This window comes from Panthera onca, chromosome A2 (genome assembly GCF_046562875.1).
Source record: "Panthera onca isolate mPanOnc1 chromosome A2, mPanOnc1 haplotype 2, whole genome shotgun sequence".
Lineage (NCBI taxonomy): Eukaryota > Metazoa > Chordata > Mammalia > Carnivora > Felidae > Panthera > Panthera onca.
Window position 1 is genome coordinate 8416105 of NC_138340.1, and position 16315 is coordinate 8432419.

A 16315-nucleotide genomic window follows, 5' to 3' on the forward strand; every position below is an offset into this window, starting at 1 on the left:
TTCCATCACTTCACGTCTGATTTTTTTAACAAGCTCCGTCAGATACCCTTCATTTTGACCCAGAAAGGTGGGCGTGGCACCCTCCTTTTGAAAACTGTTTTTCCTCTGCAAAGCGGGGGCTGGTGAGGCAGACCGGGCTTCCCTTAGAGTGAAGTCTCGATCCCGTTTCTCCCACAGTGTCTGTCACCTGCAAGCCGGGGGACTTCAGCTGTGGGGGCCGTGTCAACCGCTGCATCCCTGAGTCCTGGAGGTGTGACGGCCAGGTGGACTGCGAGAATGGCTCGGACGAGCAAGGCTGTCGTAAGTGTGTTCCCTCCCCTGCCCGCCCCTACCCCTCTGACCTAACCGGAGCCGCGGATAGGCTGCTCTTCACCTGGCTCTGTCTCTTGGGGTCTCATGCCAACCCCCCTCACACGGTACGAACCCCACCTTGCCCAAGGGGCATTGCAGCGGATAGTGATGGCATCACGTCTACGGTCATCCGCACACACAGCGAGGCTGTCTTGCCCGGTGTCTCCCCCAACCACATGGCACACGCTCTGGTGAGTCGCCGTGACCACCACCAGCCATGCTGGGAGGCTGAGTGCACAGTAGGTCCCGCCTGGCCGAGACCTGATCACCCAGCTAACCATTGACGAGAAGAAAAAAAGCTTCACCAAGTTGAGGGTTCTGCCAAGAAACAAGGGGGGAGCGCACTCTGGAGAGCTGGGTGCCTGTCCTGACTCTTTCATGTTAGTTGGTTAGTTTTTATTTTTTTATTTTTATTTTTATTTTTTTTTTAATTTTTTTTTTAACGTTTATTTATTTTTGAGACAGAGAGAGACAGAGCATGAACAGGGGAGGGGCAGAGAGAGAGGGAGACACAGAATCTGAAACAGGCTCCAGGCTCCGAGCTGTCAGCACAGAGCCCGATGCGGGGCTAGAACTCACAGACCACGAGATCATGACCTGAGCCGAAGTTGGGCGCTTAACCGACCGAGCCACCCAGGCGCCCCAGTTGGTTAGTTTTTAAACTATCATTTTGGGGCGCCTGGGGGGCTCAGTCGGTCAAGTGTCCAACTTCAGCTCAAGTCATGATCTAACAGTCCGTGAGTTCGGGTCCCGAGTCAAGCTCTGAGCTGACAGCTCAGAACCTGGAGCCTGCTTCACATTCTGTGTCTCCCTCTCTCTCTGCCCTTCCCGTTTGCCCTCTGTCTCTCTCTCAAAAGTAAAAACATAAAAAAAATTAAAAAAAAAAACTGTATTGTTTCTTGTTTTAGATGTATTTGTTTATTTTGAGAGAGAGAGAGAACAGGCAGGGGGGGAGCAGAGAGAGAGGAAGAGAGACAGAATCCCAAGCAGGCTCCACACTATTAAGCATGGAACCGGATGCGGGGCTCATACTCTTGATCCCCTGAGATCATGACCTGAGCCGAAATCAAGAGTCAGATGCCTAACTGACTGAGCCACCCAGGCACCCCTTTGTTTTTATTTTTTTTTAATGGAGCAAGGTTCCATTAAATAACAAAGATAATGTCAGATCTTCAAGTTCAGAAAATGTAAAAATCCAGGATATTAAAAAAAAACAAAAAACAGCACATGAGTGTTCACATACATTTACTTTTTTTAAAAGATTTTATTTTTAGGGTGCCTGGATGGCTCAGTAAGTCAAGTGTCCGACTTGGACTCAGGTCATGATCTCACCGTTGGGTTCCTGAGTTTCAGGCCCCCCCACCCCCCACCCCGGCCTGGGGCTCTGTGCTGACAGCTCAGAGCCTGGAGCCTGCTCTGTGTCTCCCAGTCTCTCTGCCCCTTCCCCACTCGTGCTCTGTCTCTCTCAAACATTTAAAAAAAAAAATTTTTTTTTAATAATCTCTACACCTAGGGTGGGGCTCGAACTTACAGCCCTGAGATCCAGAGTCACAGGCTCCACCTACTGAGCCAGCCAAGCGTCCCCACATACATTTACTTTAGAAATGCATGTCTAACCCTAGTCAGTGGCCACCCTGATGGGACTGGGGTCCGGCCCCTCCCGGGGTTCGGTGTCCTCATCTGTGGAATGGGCTGCTACTGAGGAGGAGAGGCTCTCTGGTGACCCCGTTGTCTTTTCCCATCCCCCTCCTTCCCCTGCAGTGCCCAAGACGTGTGCCCAGGATGAGTTCCGCTGCCAGGACGGGAAGTGCATCTCCCTGGAGTTCGTCTGTGATTCGGACCGCGACTGCTTAGACGGGTCTGATGAGGCGTCCTGCCCCGTGCCCACCTGCAGCCCCGCCCACTTCCAGTGCAACAACTCCGCCTGCATCCCCGAGCTGTGGGCGTGCGACGGCGACCCGGACTGCAAGGACGGCTCAGATGAGTGGCCGCAGCGATGCGGGGGCCGCAACACGTCAGCCCCACAAGGGGACGACAACCCCTGCTCGGCGCTGGAGTTTCACTGCCACAGTGGCGAGTGCATCCACTCGAGCTGGTGGTGTGACGGCGGCCCTGACTGCAAGGACAAGTCTGACGAGGAGAACTGCGGTAGGGGTGCCATCGGGGGTGGGTCCTCTGACCTGTCCCTGTGCTCCCCCCTGGTGTGGGACGGGTGGGCCTTTCGGTGGTTAAACAGTTTCAGATCACACAGCAAGAAAGTCCGTCTCGTTTTGTGTTTCTTCCAGTGTTACTGATCACCTGGAGAAGAGAGCATCCCTAAAAGGAGGCTTTTTTTTTTTTTTTTTTTTTTTAAGTTTATTTATTCATTTTGCAAGGGGTGGGGGAGGGGCAGAGAGAAAGCAGGTGAGAGAGAATCCCGAGCAGGCAACACATGGCTTGAACTCACAAACCGCGAGGTTGTGACCTAAGCAGAGATCAAGGGTCAGACGCTTAACCCAACTGAGTGAGCCCCCCAGGACCCCCAGGAGACTCTGTCTTTAACACTTACACAATAAGCTCTTTTTCCTACAAGGGAGCAAGCTGCATGTTGCAGTATTATTTTGGTCCAGAAAGGATTCTGGGCTCCAGGCCTGGCTGGTGACCCCCAAGCTTTGTGACCCTTGGCCAGGGACCTAACCTCACTGCATTGTGTTCTCCTCCCCAGTAGAATGGGGCAAAGGCCTTGGACTTTGCAGGTTTCGGTTGGAGTCCAGTGCGTCCCAATAGAACTCTCTGTGGTGGTGGAGACGTCCCACGTCTGTGCTGACCAGAGCAGTCCTTGCCTCCCAGTGGAGCTTGTGTGACCAGAGAGTGGAGTTTTTTGTTTTATTTCACTTTAATGAATTGAAAGTTAAGTTGCCACACGTGGTGAGCGGCTCCCGTGTCGGAGACCGTGCAGATGAAAGGTGTGTGGCCCAGGCCCTGTGTCCGTGCTTCCTTGTCGTAAAACTAGCGACGTAGAGCTCCTGTGAATCTAGACCAGGGTTTCATGTTCCTCTTTCTTTGGTATCTTTGCCCAGGTGCGCTCTCCCTAGTGGTAATCTCTGGGGAGATGTAATTAGACTTTTAAAAAGTTGCTTGAAAAAAATCTTAAATTATTTTAAAGTTTATTGATTTATTTTGAGAGAGAGAGAGTGGGAGGGGGGCAGAATGAGAGGGAAAGAGAGAATCCCAAGCAGGTTCCTCACTGTCAGCATAGAGTTCGACACAGGGCTCGATCTCACGACCTGTGAAATCATGACCTGAGCAGAAACCGAGAGTAGGATGCTTAACCGACTGAGCCGCCCAGGTCCCCGTATTTATTTATTTATTAATTTGTTTACTTACTTAATTTTTTTAATTTACATCCAAATTAGTTAGCATATAGTGCAATAATGATTTCAGGAGTAGATTCTGGTGATTGATCCCCTAAGTACAGCACCCAGCGCTCATCCCAACAAGTGTCCTCCTTAATGCCCCTTACCCGTTTAGCCCATCCCCCCACGCAAACCCCTCCAGCATCCCTCAGTTTTTTCTCTGTATTTAAGAGTCTCCTATTTATTTTTTTAAAGTAACCTCTGCACCCAACGTAGGTCCCAAATTCATGACCCCAAGATCAAGAGTCACATGCTGGTCTGACTGAGCCCTCCAGGCACCGCTAAATGGCATGTTCTTATTTATTTTTTATTTACTTATTTTTTGAATGTTTATATTTGAGAGAGAGCTGGAGCACGAGTGGGGGAAGGGCAGAGAGAGCGAGCGAGAGAGAGACAGAGAATGAATCCCAGGCAGGCTCCATGCTGACAGCGCAGAGCCCAACACAGGACTTGATCTCATGAACTGTGAAATCATGATCTGAGCTGAATGAAATCAGGAGTTGGACGCTTAACGGACTGAACCACCCAGGCTACCCTAAAAGTCACATTTTAAAATAATGGATGACTTTGTACATGATCTGTACTAAATTTTTTTTTTTTTTAATGTTTGTTTATTTGTGAGAGAGACGGCATGTGAGCAGAGAGGGGGCATGAGATGGAGACAGAGAATCCAAAGCAGGCTCAGTGCTGTCGGCACAGAGCCCATTTTAGGCCTCGAACCGTGGACCTTTGAGATCATGACCTGAGCTGAAGTTGGATGGTTAACTGACTGAGCCACCCAGGCGCCCCCATACTAAAACTTAACACAAACTAACTTAATTCTCATAACTTGTGAGCAGGCTTCCCCCACTCTTTTTTTTTTTTTTTTTTTTTCCCCACTCTTTACAGATGGGGAAACTGAGGCCCAGAAAGGCTGAGTAACCAGTGCCTTGGTCCCTTGCAGAAACAAAAAATTTGTCTTTTTCCCCACATGTCTTGTAAACTCTGGAGCTGTTTCGCAGTGATGGGCTGTGTTGTACTTGGTGATGCTGATAGCATCGGTCATAATTTGTCCTGCCTCTGTCTAGATTGGGAACATGCCATTGCTTTTCTGCTGAGAGTGGCCTGTTGGCTCTTCCAGCATTGTAATAAATTACGTGTCCTTGGGGCGCCTGGCTGGCTCAGTTGGTGGTAGAGTGTGGGACTCTTGATCTCAGGTTGTGAGTTCGAGCCCCACTTTGGGTGTAGAGATTACTTAAAAATAGAATTGGAAAAAAACAATTATGTGTTCTGAAAAAACGAGTATGTGGAAAGAGTGGAGAGGACTCCCAGAAAACTCACTGGTTGCGTTAGGGTGCTCCCCACCCCACTTTCCTATTTTCCAAACGTTGCTCTGTGACTTCGGTAATAATTTTCCGGGATTCTTCTTCATTGAGGAAAACAGTACTTGCTGCCATGAAAGAAGCTTTAAAACTACATTGGCGGGGCGCCTGGGTGGCTCAGTCGGTTAAGCGTCCGACTTCAGCTCAGGTCATGATCTCGCAGTCCGTGAGTTCGAGCCCCGCGTCGGGCTCTGGGCTGATGGCTCAGAGCCTGGAGCCTGCTTCCGATTCTGTGTCTCCCTCTCTCTCTGCCCCTCCCCCGTTCATGCTCTGTCTCTCTCTGTCTCAAAAATAAATAAAACGTTAAAAAAAAAAAATTAAAAAAAAAATAAATAAAACTACATTGGCAGGGGCACCTGGGGGGCTCAGTTGGTTAAGCGTCCAACTCTTGATCTTGGCTCAGGTCATGATCTTACAGGTTTGTGCGTTCGAGCCTCGCATCGGGCTCCATGCTGACAGCATGGAACCTGCTAGGGATTCTCTCTCTTTTCTCTCTGGCCCTCCCCTGCTTGCTCGTGCTCTCTTTCTCAAAATAAATAAATGAACTTTAAAAAAAATTAAATAGGGGCGCCTGGGTGGCGCAGTCGGTTAAGCGTCCGACTTCAGCCAGGTCACGATCTCACGGTCCGTGAGTTCGAGCCCCGCGTCAGGCTCTGGGCTGATGGCTCGGAGCCTGGAGCCTGTTTCCGATTCTGTGTCTCCCTCTCTCTCTGTCCCTCCCCCGTTCATGCTCTGTCTCTCTCTGTCCCAAAAATAAATAAACGTTGAAAAAAAAAAAAAAATTAAATAAACATTTATAAATAAATAAATCTACATTGCCTAAAATTTTGAATATGAAGACCGGTGTTCCTGGGGTGAGAAGCAGGTAAAATGACGAGGCACTGTCTCCTGCTCATGGAGGTCGTAGAGTGTGTTTTTTCACCGCTAATATCTTTCCTGTTACAGGCTGTCTCTGATGCCCAAGGCAGCCAGGAAATTGCTGTTTTAAAGGTGGTAGTTGAGGGGCGCCCGGGGGGGCTCAGTCAGTTAAGCGACCGACTTCGGCTCAGGTCATGACCTCGCAGTTTGTGAGTTCGAGCCCCGCATCAGGCTCTGTCCTGACCACTCAGAGCCTGGAGCCTGCTTTGGATTCTGTGTCTCCCTCTCTCTCTGACCCTCCCCCACTCACACTCTGTCTCTGTCTGTCTCTCTCTCTCGAGAATAAACATTAAAAAAAAAATTAAGACAAAACAATAAAGGTGGTAGTTTATTTTGTCTTCGCGGTTCCCTTGAGAAAAACCAACATGTGCCCTGTCTTTCCCAGCTGTCGCCACGTGCCGGCCTGATGAGTTCCAGTGCTCGGATGGGACCTGTATCCATGGCAGCCGGCAGTGCGACCGGGAGTATGACTGTAAGGACATGAGCGACGAGCTTGGCTGCGTCAATGGTGAGCTCCTCTCGGGTCAGCCCTGCGTGCGCTGTGCGTCCTCGGGCAACTTACTGAACCCCCCTGAACTTCACTTCCATTTACCTGAAAACATGTATGTTATGAAATCACCTGCTTCAGGACTGTGAGATTTAACGAGGTCAAAGTGTGCAGAGCTCCTGTCTTTGAGCTCAGGGGTAACACGGTACAGGTCGATGTTAAGCACTTTCCTGAGCTTGCGGTGGAGGGATTCCCCTCCTGGGAATGACCCCCGAGAAACTCGCACCTGTAATCAGAGATGGGCTCACGATCACGCAGAGCAGCACTGGCCTAACAGCAAAATACTAGAAGCAACCCAGGTGTTCATCAGCAGAGTTAATTTAAAAAATTGTTTTAAACTGGTGAGACACGTGTAACACAAGGATACTAGTGGGCTTATTTTGTTGTTGTTGTTCTTAACTTTTTTTTAATGTTTATTTATTTATTTTTGAGAGAGAGACAGAGCATGAGCAGGGGAGGAACAGAGAGAGAGGGAGACACAGAATTGGAAGCAGGCTTCAGGCTCCGAGCTGTCAGCACAGAGCCCGACGCGGGGCTCGAGCTCACGGACCGCGAGATCATGACCTGAGCCGAAGTCGGACGCTCAACCGACTGAGCCACCCAGGCGCCCCAATGTCCAACTCTTGATCTTAAGTCTTGATGGAGAAAAAAATATTTTTAATTATAGTACTTAGAGACTGAAACAAACTTTTGTGAACAAGAAGTTAAATTCTGATAATGGACTTTTTAAAAATTGTGTTAGGGGTGCTTGGGTGGCTCACGTGGGTGCCTGGGTGGCTCACGTGTACGACTTCAGCTCAGGTCATGAGCTCATGGTTCGTGAGTTCGAGCCCCACATTGAGTTCCCTACTGTCAGTGTGGAGTCCGCTTTGGAGTTTTGGATCCTCTGTCACCCTCTCCCTTTGTCCCTCCCCCAATTGCATGCACACGTGTGCGCGCTCCCTCTCTCTGTCTCTCTCTCTCAAACTAGCTAACTGAATAAAAATTGTAGTCACCTGCGTATAACAAATTTTGCCTTCGTCACCATTTTTAATGGTTTATTTCTGTGACACTGATTACATCATGTTTTATTTATGAATACATTTACATATAATCTCGTATAAATGAACTATCATGTTAATAAAGAGTAGTAAGCGGCTCTTGCAGCTCAGAAGCACCTGACTCCCTTCTCTGGCTCTTAGTGACGCTGTGCGAGGGGCCCAACAAGTTCAAGTGCCACAGCGGCGAATGCATCACCCTGGACAAAGTGTGCAACTCGGTCCGGGACTGTCGGGACTGGTCGGACGAGCCTCTGAAGGAGTGCGGTGAGCCGCGGGATGCAGGTGGCTCTTGCACTTGTGGGGAGCTGGAGTGGGACTCAGACATGGATACTTTGGGGGCTGCAAGGCTCCTGCCCAGCCGTGCCCGTGAGTGCTTTAGCTCCGGGGCAACACGGACATGGGGGTCCTTGGGGATAAGTGGCTTTGTTTCCAAGCCTGTGCTCACATCTGTAGGATGGGACAGTGATGGTTCACATACCCTGCTGGGGGGTGGCTGATGGGATGCTTGTAAAGTTTCAGCAGCGCTCCATGAACCATAACTATGTAAATATTTTGGACTTTACCAGCTGTAAGGTCTGTCACAGCTATTCAACGGGGTGTTACAGCAGGAAAACGGCATACGGATGTACACGCACGCGCACTTGAATGCGTGTGGCCGTGCTCCAAGGAAACCTTATTATGGACACTGATGTTTTTATTTCACAGACCTTTTATGTGCCACAAAATGCTGGTTATCTTCGGATTCTTATTTTTCTTTTCAACCATTTAAAAACCGTAAAAACTGTCCTTAGCTTTCGGGCAAGAACAGATGGTGGGTTGGCTTTGGCCGAAGCCCTGTGAAAAGCACCAGGTCGTGGATGCTGGACCTTAAGCGCCCTGAGTCCGGTCCAGCACTGTTGGGCAAGTGATTTAGCCTCGCCTGGGCCTCAGTTTCCACAACTGTAGTTGAGCTATCTATAGGGCTGTTGGGAGTTCGTATATGCAACCGTGGAACACGGTTTTTATTTTTTTATAATCAAGAACGTTTTGAAATGTGGTTGACAAAAAAATAACGTTTAGATTTACCTTCTTAACCAGTTTTAGGGGTAAAATTCAGCAGTGTTAGTACATTCGCGTGGTCCTACAGCCCTCACCGCCATCCATCTTGAGAACTTCCTCATCTTCCCAAACTGGGCCTCTGTGCCGGTGAAACACTGACTCCCCGCCCCCTCCCCCAGCCCCTACCCCCCCCCCCCCCCCAATCTACCTCCTGTCTCTGACTTTGACTCCACTAAGGACCTCCTAGGAGTGAATCCTCCAGTGTTTGTCCATCTGTGCCTGGCGTATTTCACTCAGCGGAATGTCCTCCAGGTTCATCCGTGGCATTGCACGTGACAGTGGTTATTTTAAGACCTTTTAGGGGACTTGGTAGTTCACTGGCCTCCACGTCATTGTGGTGATTACGATAAGGCTGATGAGATAGCGCAGGGAGGCTGATGACCTGAGCGTGACCGGTCTGTGTCCCTCCTGTCCCAGAGACCGACGAGTGTCTGGACAACAGGGGCGGCTGCTCCCACATCTGCAACGACCTCAAGATCGGCTATGAGTGCTCGTGCCCCGAGGGCTTCCAGCTGGTGGACCAGCGAAGATGTGAAGGTGATTCCCGAGCCGCCTCGGCCCTTTCCCCTCGTGTGGTGGCCCAACCCTCTGTGCCTCAGTTTCTGTTAAGTGGGCACGAAAGCGGTCCTGACCTCACAGGCCTGTTGGGAGGATTTGATGAGGTGCCAAATGCAGGGGCCATTCTAGCACAGGCTTGGCCCCTGAGGAGCACCCTGGCCTTGCCTTTGGGGATTAATAATTAAGAAAAATCTCGGCTGACGCAGCCTTTGCTCTGCTTGGCTGCACCCCTGAGGTGAACGGGGAGGTCAGGGTCACTGCTGGAGATGACACTTGGCTATTTCAGTGTGTTCGTTTCTGAACCTGATGGTCACCAAGACCCTGCCACTGGGAGGGATGGCTTTCGGTGGGAGCCCTCACTCCCGTCAGCACCCCATGAGGAAGACGCCCCAAACCCCTTTCTGTGTCCCGGCTTGCAGATATCGATGAGTGTCGGGATCCCGACGTGTGCAGCCAGCTCTGCGTGAACCTCGAGGGCAGCTACAAGTGCGAGTGCGAGGCGGGTTTCCAGCTGGACCCCCTCACCAAGGCCTGCAAGGCTGTGGGTGAGCCGGGGGCGGGGGCGGGGACGGCGCCGGGAGCAGATGTGGTGGCGGGTTTCATCATGTGAACTTTGCATACACTCCAAAGACCCGGGCAGACCGTGTGCCCTCTGGCAGAGGGATGAGCGGCCCAGTTAGGAACTCGCTGGGAGGCTGCCCGCACATGTCCAGCTTCTCTGGGGACACAGGTCAATTGCACAGGGAATGGTTTGCGGCCCCCAGCCTGGCCAATGGCTTTAGGGGACAAGAGGTGAAAAGCAATGGCCCTATGAAGGGCCCGCTCCCCCTCCAGCTGTTTTGGGAGGTCTTTTTGTTTTTTGTTTTTCTTAGAGCTAGAGCATGAGTGGTAGGAGGGGGAGAGGGAGAGGGAGAGGGAGAGAGAGAGAGAGAGAGAGAGAAAAGGAATTTTAAGCAGGCTCCACGCTCCGTGCAGAGCCAGACATGGGGCTCAATCCCACAACCCTGGGATCATGACCTGAGCCCAAACCAAGAGTTGGACGCTCAACCGACTGAGCCACCCACGCACCCCTTGCTGAAATATTTTAGATTGCCTTCCGTTTCCTCAAGGATCTGTTTTAACCTTGAAGTTTTTCTCCCCTGTTGTCATCCCTTTGTGACCGTTCCTTGGGCTCCCTCTGTCACACCCCTGTGTGTTTCCTGTTTCTGGGGAAAACTGGGGACAGAGATCATAAAACCCTCTAGGATTTGAGATATTACTTTCGTTCCAACCTGTAGGGCCAGTGTCTATCCAGATCCTTCCCAGGGGTAGGCGTGGTGTTGTGGGGAGGGGTCCTGAGTGAGGTCCGTTGTTCCCGTGGTCAGCTCATTGGTGAATGTCAGTGTCATGGTTACAGCACAGCCGCCAGAGTCGGGACAACGTGGGTTTGAGTCCCAGCTCTGCCGTTTACTAGTTGGTGTGACCTTGGGCTAGTCCCCTCCCCTCTGAGCTCTGATCCCCTTCTGTATAAAGGGACTTTGACAACACCCCTGGCCTCCTAGGAGCGTGAGGATCAGTGAGGGAAAACGTGATATGAACAGCACTGAGCAGAATTTCCTGCCCTAAGGAATCCCTGTGGACACATTAACTTATCATTTCTTCATATTTATGTTCCAAAATGTAAAATGCTGGGGACCCAGTGTTTTATTTATTTTTTAAAGTTTATTTATTTTGAGAGAAAGAGAGAGAGTGCATGAGCAGGGGAGGGGCAGAGAGAGAGAGAGAGAGAGAGAGAAAATCCCAAGCAGGCTCCAGGCCCTGCACTGTCAGCACAGAGCCAGATGCGGGTCTCGAACCCACACACTTTGAGATCGTGACCTGAGCCAAAGTCAGACGCTTAACTGACTGAGTCACCCAGATGTGGGACCCAGTGTTTTAAAATGTAGGTTTTGTTATCATTCGAGCATGGTGAGGCCAGCAGATCAGGAGACGACCCCACTGGAAAGATTGGTTGTTACAGTTCCCAAGAGGAGGGGGCGTGGCAGCCCCAGGGGCCATACGGGGAAGCGCCAGGTTGCTCCGAGGGAGAGTGAGAGGGGGCACACGTGGGCTGGAGCCTCTTGTGGTTTCCTCGGGCATGAGGTGAGGCAGGGTGAGCAGGCTCACGACTGGCTGGACGGGAGAATCCCAGCAGGCTCTGGGGCCGGGGCGCTGCTCGTGCTGTCTGGTGTCTGTCCGAGGGTGACCCGGGCAGGCGGGTGGATAGTGGCCCAGAGTGCGAGAGCCCAGTAGAGGGGGTGGCAGGTATGGGCTGGCTCGTTTGCACTTGAGGCGGATTGTGAACAGTCCCTAGGAGCTGGCTGGCCCTGGGAGGGGCTGTCCCTTCTGCTCTGCAAGGCCCAGGATGTCAGGGCCTCAGAACCACATGGTTAATACACTAGGGGGGCCTTTTCCGCCCCATCCTGGGTGTCTTCTCTGGTTCAGTCAGACCCCAAAGGGTGACAAGCGGGAATCGGGGGGTCCTTCTGCTCCCCTGAGCGTCCTTCCTGTGTTCCCAGGCACTATCGCCTACCTGTTTTTCACCAACCGCCACGAGGTGAGGAAGATGACCCTGGACCGCAGCGAATACACCAGCCTCATCCCAAACTTGAAGAACGTGGTCGCCCTGGACACCGAGGTGGCCAGCAATAGAATATACTGGTCCGACCTGTCCCAAAGGAAGATCTACAGGTGAGCCTTGGAGCCACACCCAGCGCTCAACCCCGGTGGCGCGGGGGCCCCTCTCACTGACGCTCTCCTTCCCCTGCTCCTCCCCCTCAGTACCCAAATCGACAGAGCCCCCGGCTTCTCCTCCTATGACACCGTCGTCAGCGAGGACCTCCAGGCCCCCGATGGGCTGGCGGTGGACTGGATCCACAGCAACATATACTGGACAGACTCCATCCTGGGCACCGTCTCCGTGGCCGACACCAAGGGTGTGAAGAGAAAGACGCTCTTCAAGGAGAAAGGCTCTAAGCCACGTGCCATCGTGGTGGATCCCGTTCACGGGTGGGTGCTGCTAAAGCCGAGGGCCACGGAAGGAACGGAGAACACGGGCGGGGTTCAAGAACTGGTTAGGGCTCCAACCGGGGGAAGGCGTGTGCCCGAGCTGGATTGTCCCCAGCCACAGCGGCTCCTGCTCTCAGGAAAAAGCAGGACCTGAACAGTCGCCCTTCCCCCACCCACGCTTTGGGAGCCAGGGGCCGATCCCTCTTGAGGTTCGCTGTGGTCCCCGAGATGGGAGCGGGCCCTGGAAAGCTGTGCCCTCAGGACGAGAGCCCCAAAACCAGAAGTTAGAATATGGATTTTTTTTAAGTTTATTTATTTACTTTGAGAGAGATGGTGTGAGCAGGAGAGGGGTGGAGAGAGAGGGAGAGAGAGAGAATCCCAAGCAGGCTCCATGCTGTCAGCACAGAGCCCGATGCGGGGGCTCAAACTCACAAGATCATGAGATCAAGACCTGAGCCGAAACCAAGAGTCAGACGCTTAACCGACTGAGCCACCCGGGTGCCCCAAAGTAGGGATGTTTAAAATGGTATTCAAAATTAGTACTTATTTAAATCCCGATTTGGGATTTTATGGCCGAGTATCCTGTGCCTGGGTAGGAAAGGTCAGAACAGTCAGCTCTGATGGTAGTTTTGGGGAGGACGTCACGTGGAGTGAAGGTCGCCACGCCTCGGAGCCCCCGGGAGGGTGTTTGCAGGGCCCGCGGCTGACTCAGCAGCTCGGGGCCCACTCGGGGGGTACCTGTGTCCCCGCCCCGTGTACTGCGCCTGTTACACCACACCTGCTGGGCGTGGAATTGCACAATTCTGGAAGGGCAGCCTGGCGGCAACAGAGAAAAGGGGAACTCGGGAGAGAAGCACGAATCAGGTGGGCTAGAGCTGGGGTGCAGGTGGGCCTGGGTCCCCACTGAACAAAACATTTGTTCTCGTTTGGCGGAGGGCCACTCGGTTGAGTGACTTTATTCCCGCGGCTTTCAGAAAGAGAGAGACTCCCGGAGAAAACCCCTTAGATACAAGTCGTGGTGCGTGCGTGCGTGTGTGTGCGTGTGCCGTCTGCTCTTGTGTTTCTTTCCCCCCGCAAATAGCCACACGTGATCACACAGTGTTCATCTGGCTTTTTCGTTTGGCGTATGGGGTTCATTCCCTGTTGGCTTGTTGAGCCACGGTTTCCTGGTACCCAGTGTGTGGAAATTTAGTTATTTTTCCCCCTTACCTCACACAAAGGCTGCAGATACCTTTGAATACCTTTGAATGTGAGTCACTGCAGTTTACCTGCAGGACTTGTAGATTCTAGATTCTTCATTCCGGAAGTTGGATTACCAGCTCCGGGGGGTACGGGCGTGGATAGAGCAGCAAATTGTCGTTCAGCACCTGGATCGTGAAACCGACCCTCCGTCCTGAAGGGCACCCGAAGACTCCTTTCCCTCACTGTCGGCAGTAGGTTTTCACTCTTGCCAGTCATTGTGGGGAGACTGCCGGTCGTTTGTCTGCTTGTGAGTTCGAGCATCTCTTCAGATGCTCAAAAGCCATCGGAGATCCGCTTCTAAGTGTAGATGGGAAAGCAGCGAACGCAGGCACGTGCGCAGGGATTTGTAGCCCCACGTTCGCAGCTGCCAGGGTATGGGCCCCCCCGGCGGACGAAGGAGAAACTAAATGTGGCCCGTCCACCCAATGGCATTTTACTCAGTCTCAAAAAGGAAGTAAATTCTGGCACCAGGGACGAACCTTGGGGACATTATGCTAAGTGCGAGAAGCCAGACACAAAAGGACACATAGTATAGGATTCTACTTCCAGGGGGTCCCTAGAGGAGTCCCATTCATAGAGTCAGAAAGCCGAGTGGTGGGTGCGGGGGGCTGGGGGAGGTGGAGGCGGCATTTAATGGGGTCAGAGTTTCAGTTTGGGAAAGTGGGAAAGTTCCGGGGATGGCTGGCGGGGATGGCTGCATGGCGGTCTATGTGTACTTAATGCCACTGGCTGGATACTTAAAAACGATCAAGATGGTTTGGGGCGCCTGGGTGGCTCAGTCGGTTGAGTGTCCGACTTCAGCTCAGGTCATGATCTCACGGTTCACGGGTTCGAGCCCCGCGTCGGGCTCTGGGCTGATGGCTCGGAGCCTGGAGCCGGTTTCGGATTCTGTGTCTCCCTCTCTCTCTGCCCCTCCCCCACTCATGCTCTGTCTCTCTCTGCCTCTCAAAAACAAACATAATAAATAAATAACAAGATGGTTTATGTGGCGTATATTTTGCCACAATTAAAAAAATCGTTTTAAAGCAAAAAACAAATTATAAAATTAAAAATGTATAAAAGCCTTCAGAAAGGCTGAAGGGTATACATTACGGGTCCCGGTCCTGACGTTGGAATCAGAGTCTCCCTTTGTTCTTGAAGGTTCTAAATCCTGCCAGGTCTCCCCATGTTGCAGGCACTAGGGTAGCAGAAGAACCAGTCCAAGGTCTCCTTGGGGGGCCTCTTACAATTCCTGGCCTGCTGCTCCAGATGGAGGCCGCTCTTCGGGGCACGCTGGGCGCCTCCCCCACTGACCTTCTCCTGTTCATGCTACTCTCCCACCAGCTTCATGTACTGGACGGATTGGGGAACCCCCGCCGAGATCAAGAAGGGGGGTCTGAACGGCGTCGATGTTTACTCGCTAGTGACGGAGGACATCCAGTGGCCCAATGGCATCACCCTGGGTATGTCCTTGGGACCGTGGTCCCTGGGGTCCACACGGCCCCCCAATGGGGTTGTCACTCATACATGGTGGTGGGTTGTTGGGGCTACTTTTCTGGGCACATCTCCGCCGGGTCCTTGGGGGTGCTTCTTCCTGCGGGGAGTGGAGTGGCCAGGCCCGGGCCCCTTGGGCGTCGACGTGTGACCTCTCCTTGTCCACTGTGGGTTCTAGATCTTTCTGGTGGCCGCCTCTACTGGGTTGACTCCAAGCTCCACTCCATCTCGAGCATCGATGTCAACGGCGGGAACCGGAAGACCGTTTTGGAGGATGAGAAAAAGCTGGCACACCCCTTCTCCTTGGCCATCTTTGAGGTGGGGGCTGGAAGCAAGTGGTTGCTCCTTGGGCGCCTGAGGGGATTCACATCCAAGTCCCGGTACGACTGACATAGGAGGCATAAGCGCTCGGGCTAATGGGTCAGCCCACATTGGCTAGTTCATCCAAGCCAGGACTAACTTAGAAGACTGTCTGTGGCTGTGAAAAGGTCTTAGATCTGGAGTTATTTCTATTTTCTTCTCATCAAAAGAGTCAAAGATTTGTTGCTTGGTTTTTTGGGTTTTTTTTTTTTATGTTCATTTTTCCTTTGAGACAGAGATCACAAATGGCGGAGGGACAGAAAGAGAGGTTGAGAGAGAGAATCTCGAGCAAGCTCCATGCTGTCAGCACAGAGCCTGACGCAGGGCTAGATCCCACAAACCATGAGACCGTGACCCGAGCCGAAATCAACAGTCAGACGCTTAACTGAGTCACCCAGGGGCCCCCACGTTGCTTTTTTTTCTTTTCTTTTTTTTTTCTTAAGTAAACTCTACCCCCAGTGCGGGGCTCGAACTCACGACTCTGAGATCAAGAGTCACACACTCTCCCAACAGCCCTCCGAGCACGCCCTCTCCAAAAGAGTCTTAGAGTAGGAATTCTCACTTGGAGGCCATCTTGCCGCCCAGGGGACATTTGGCACTTTCTGAAGACTTTGCTTGTTGCACTTGAGGGGGGGTTACTAGTTCCTAGTGGATAGAGGCTGGTGACCACCCTTCAAAGAGAAGAGGGGACCAGCCAAAGTGGGTTGTCTGGCCCGAGTAGCGCCACAGCGGAGAACGGCTCTGAGGCAATGTTGCTATATTCGTACACCCGTGTTCAAGCAGCAGGATCCACAACAGCCCAGAGGTGGAAGCGACCTGGGTCCCATCAGAGCTGATCTGCTAAACAAGATGTATATCTATACACTAGAATGTGGTTCAGCCTGAAAAAGGAAGGAAATTCTAACACATGCTCCAACACGGACGAGCCTTGAGGGAACTAAGCCA

The 16315-nt window shown here is 52.1% G+C and overlaps 1 protein-coding gene across 5 annotated transcripts in view; it reads left to right on the top strand.

The window, feature by feature from the left end:
- The window catches only part of LDLR (low density lipoprotein receptor), a 37690-nt gene that overhangs the window by 14800 nt on the left and 6575 nt on the right, over positions 1 to 16315 (top strand). For all 5 annotated transcript variants that reach the window (XM_078443383.2, XM_081791688.1, XM_078443384.2 and 2 more), the window contains 10 exons: positions 178 to 300; positions 2113 to 2499; positions 6411 to 6533; positions 7754 to 7876; positions 9128 to 9247; positions 9688 to 9813; positions 11806 to 11977; positions 12068 to 12295; positions 14861 to 14979; positions 15189 to 15328. In XM_078443383.2, coding sequence (XP_078299509.2) covers positions 178 to 300; positions 2113 to 2499; positions 6411 to 6533; positions 7754 to 7876; positions 9128 to 9247; positions 9688 to 9813; positions 11806 to 11977; positions 12068 to 12295; positions 14861 to 14979; positions 15189 to 15328 — 1661 coding nt within the window. The remainder of the gene's footprint in view (positions 1 to 177; positions 301 to 2112; positions 2500 to 6410; positions 6534 to 7753; positions 7877 to 9127; positions 9248 to 9687; positions 9814 to 11805; positions 11978 to 12067; positions 12296 to 14860; positions 14980 to 15188; positions 15329 to 16315) is intronic.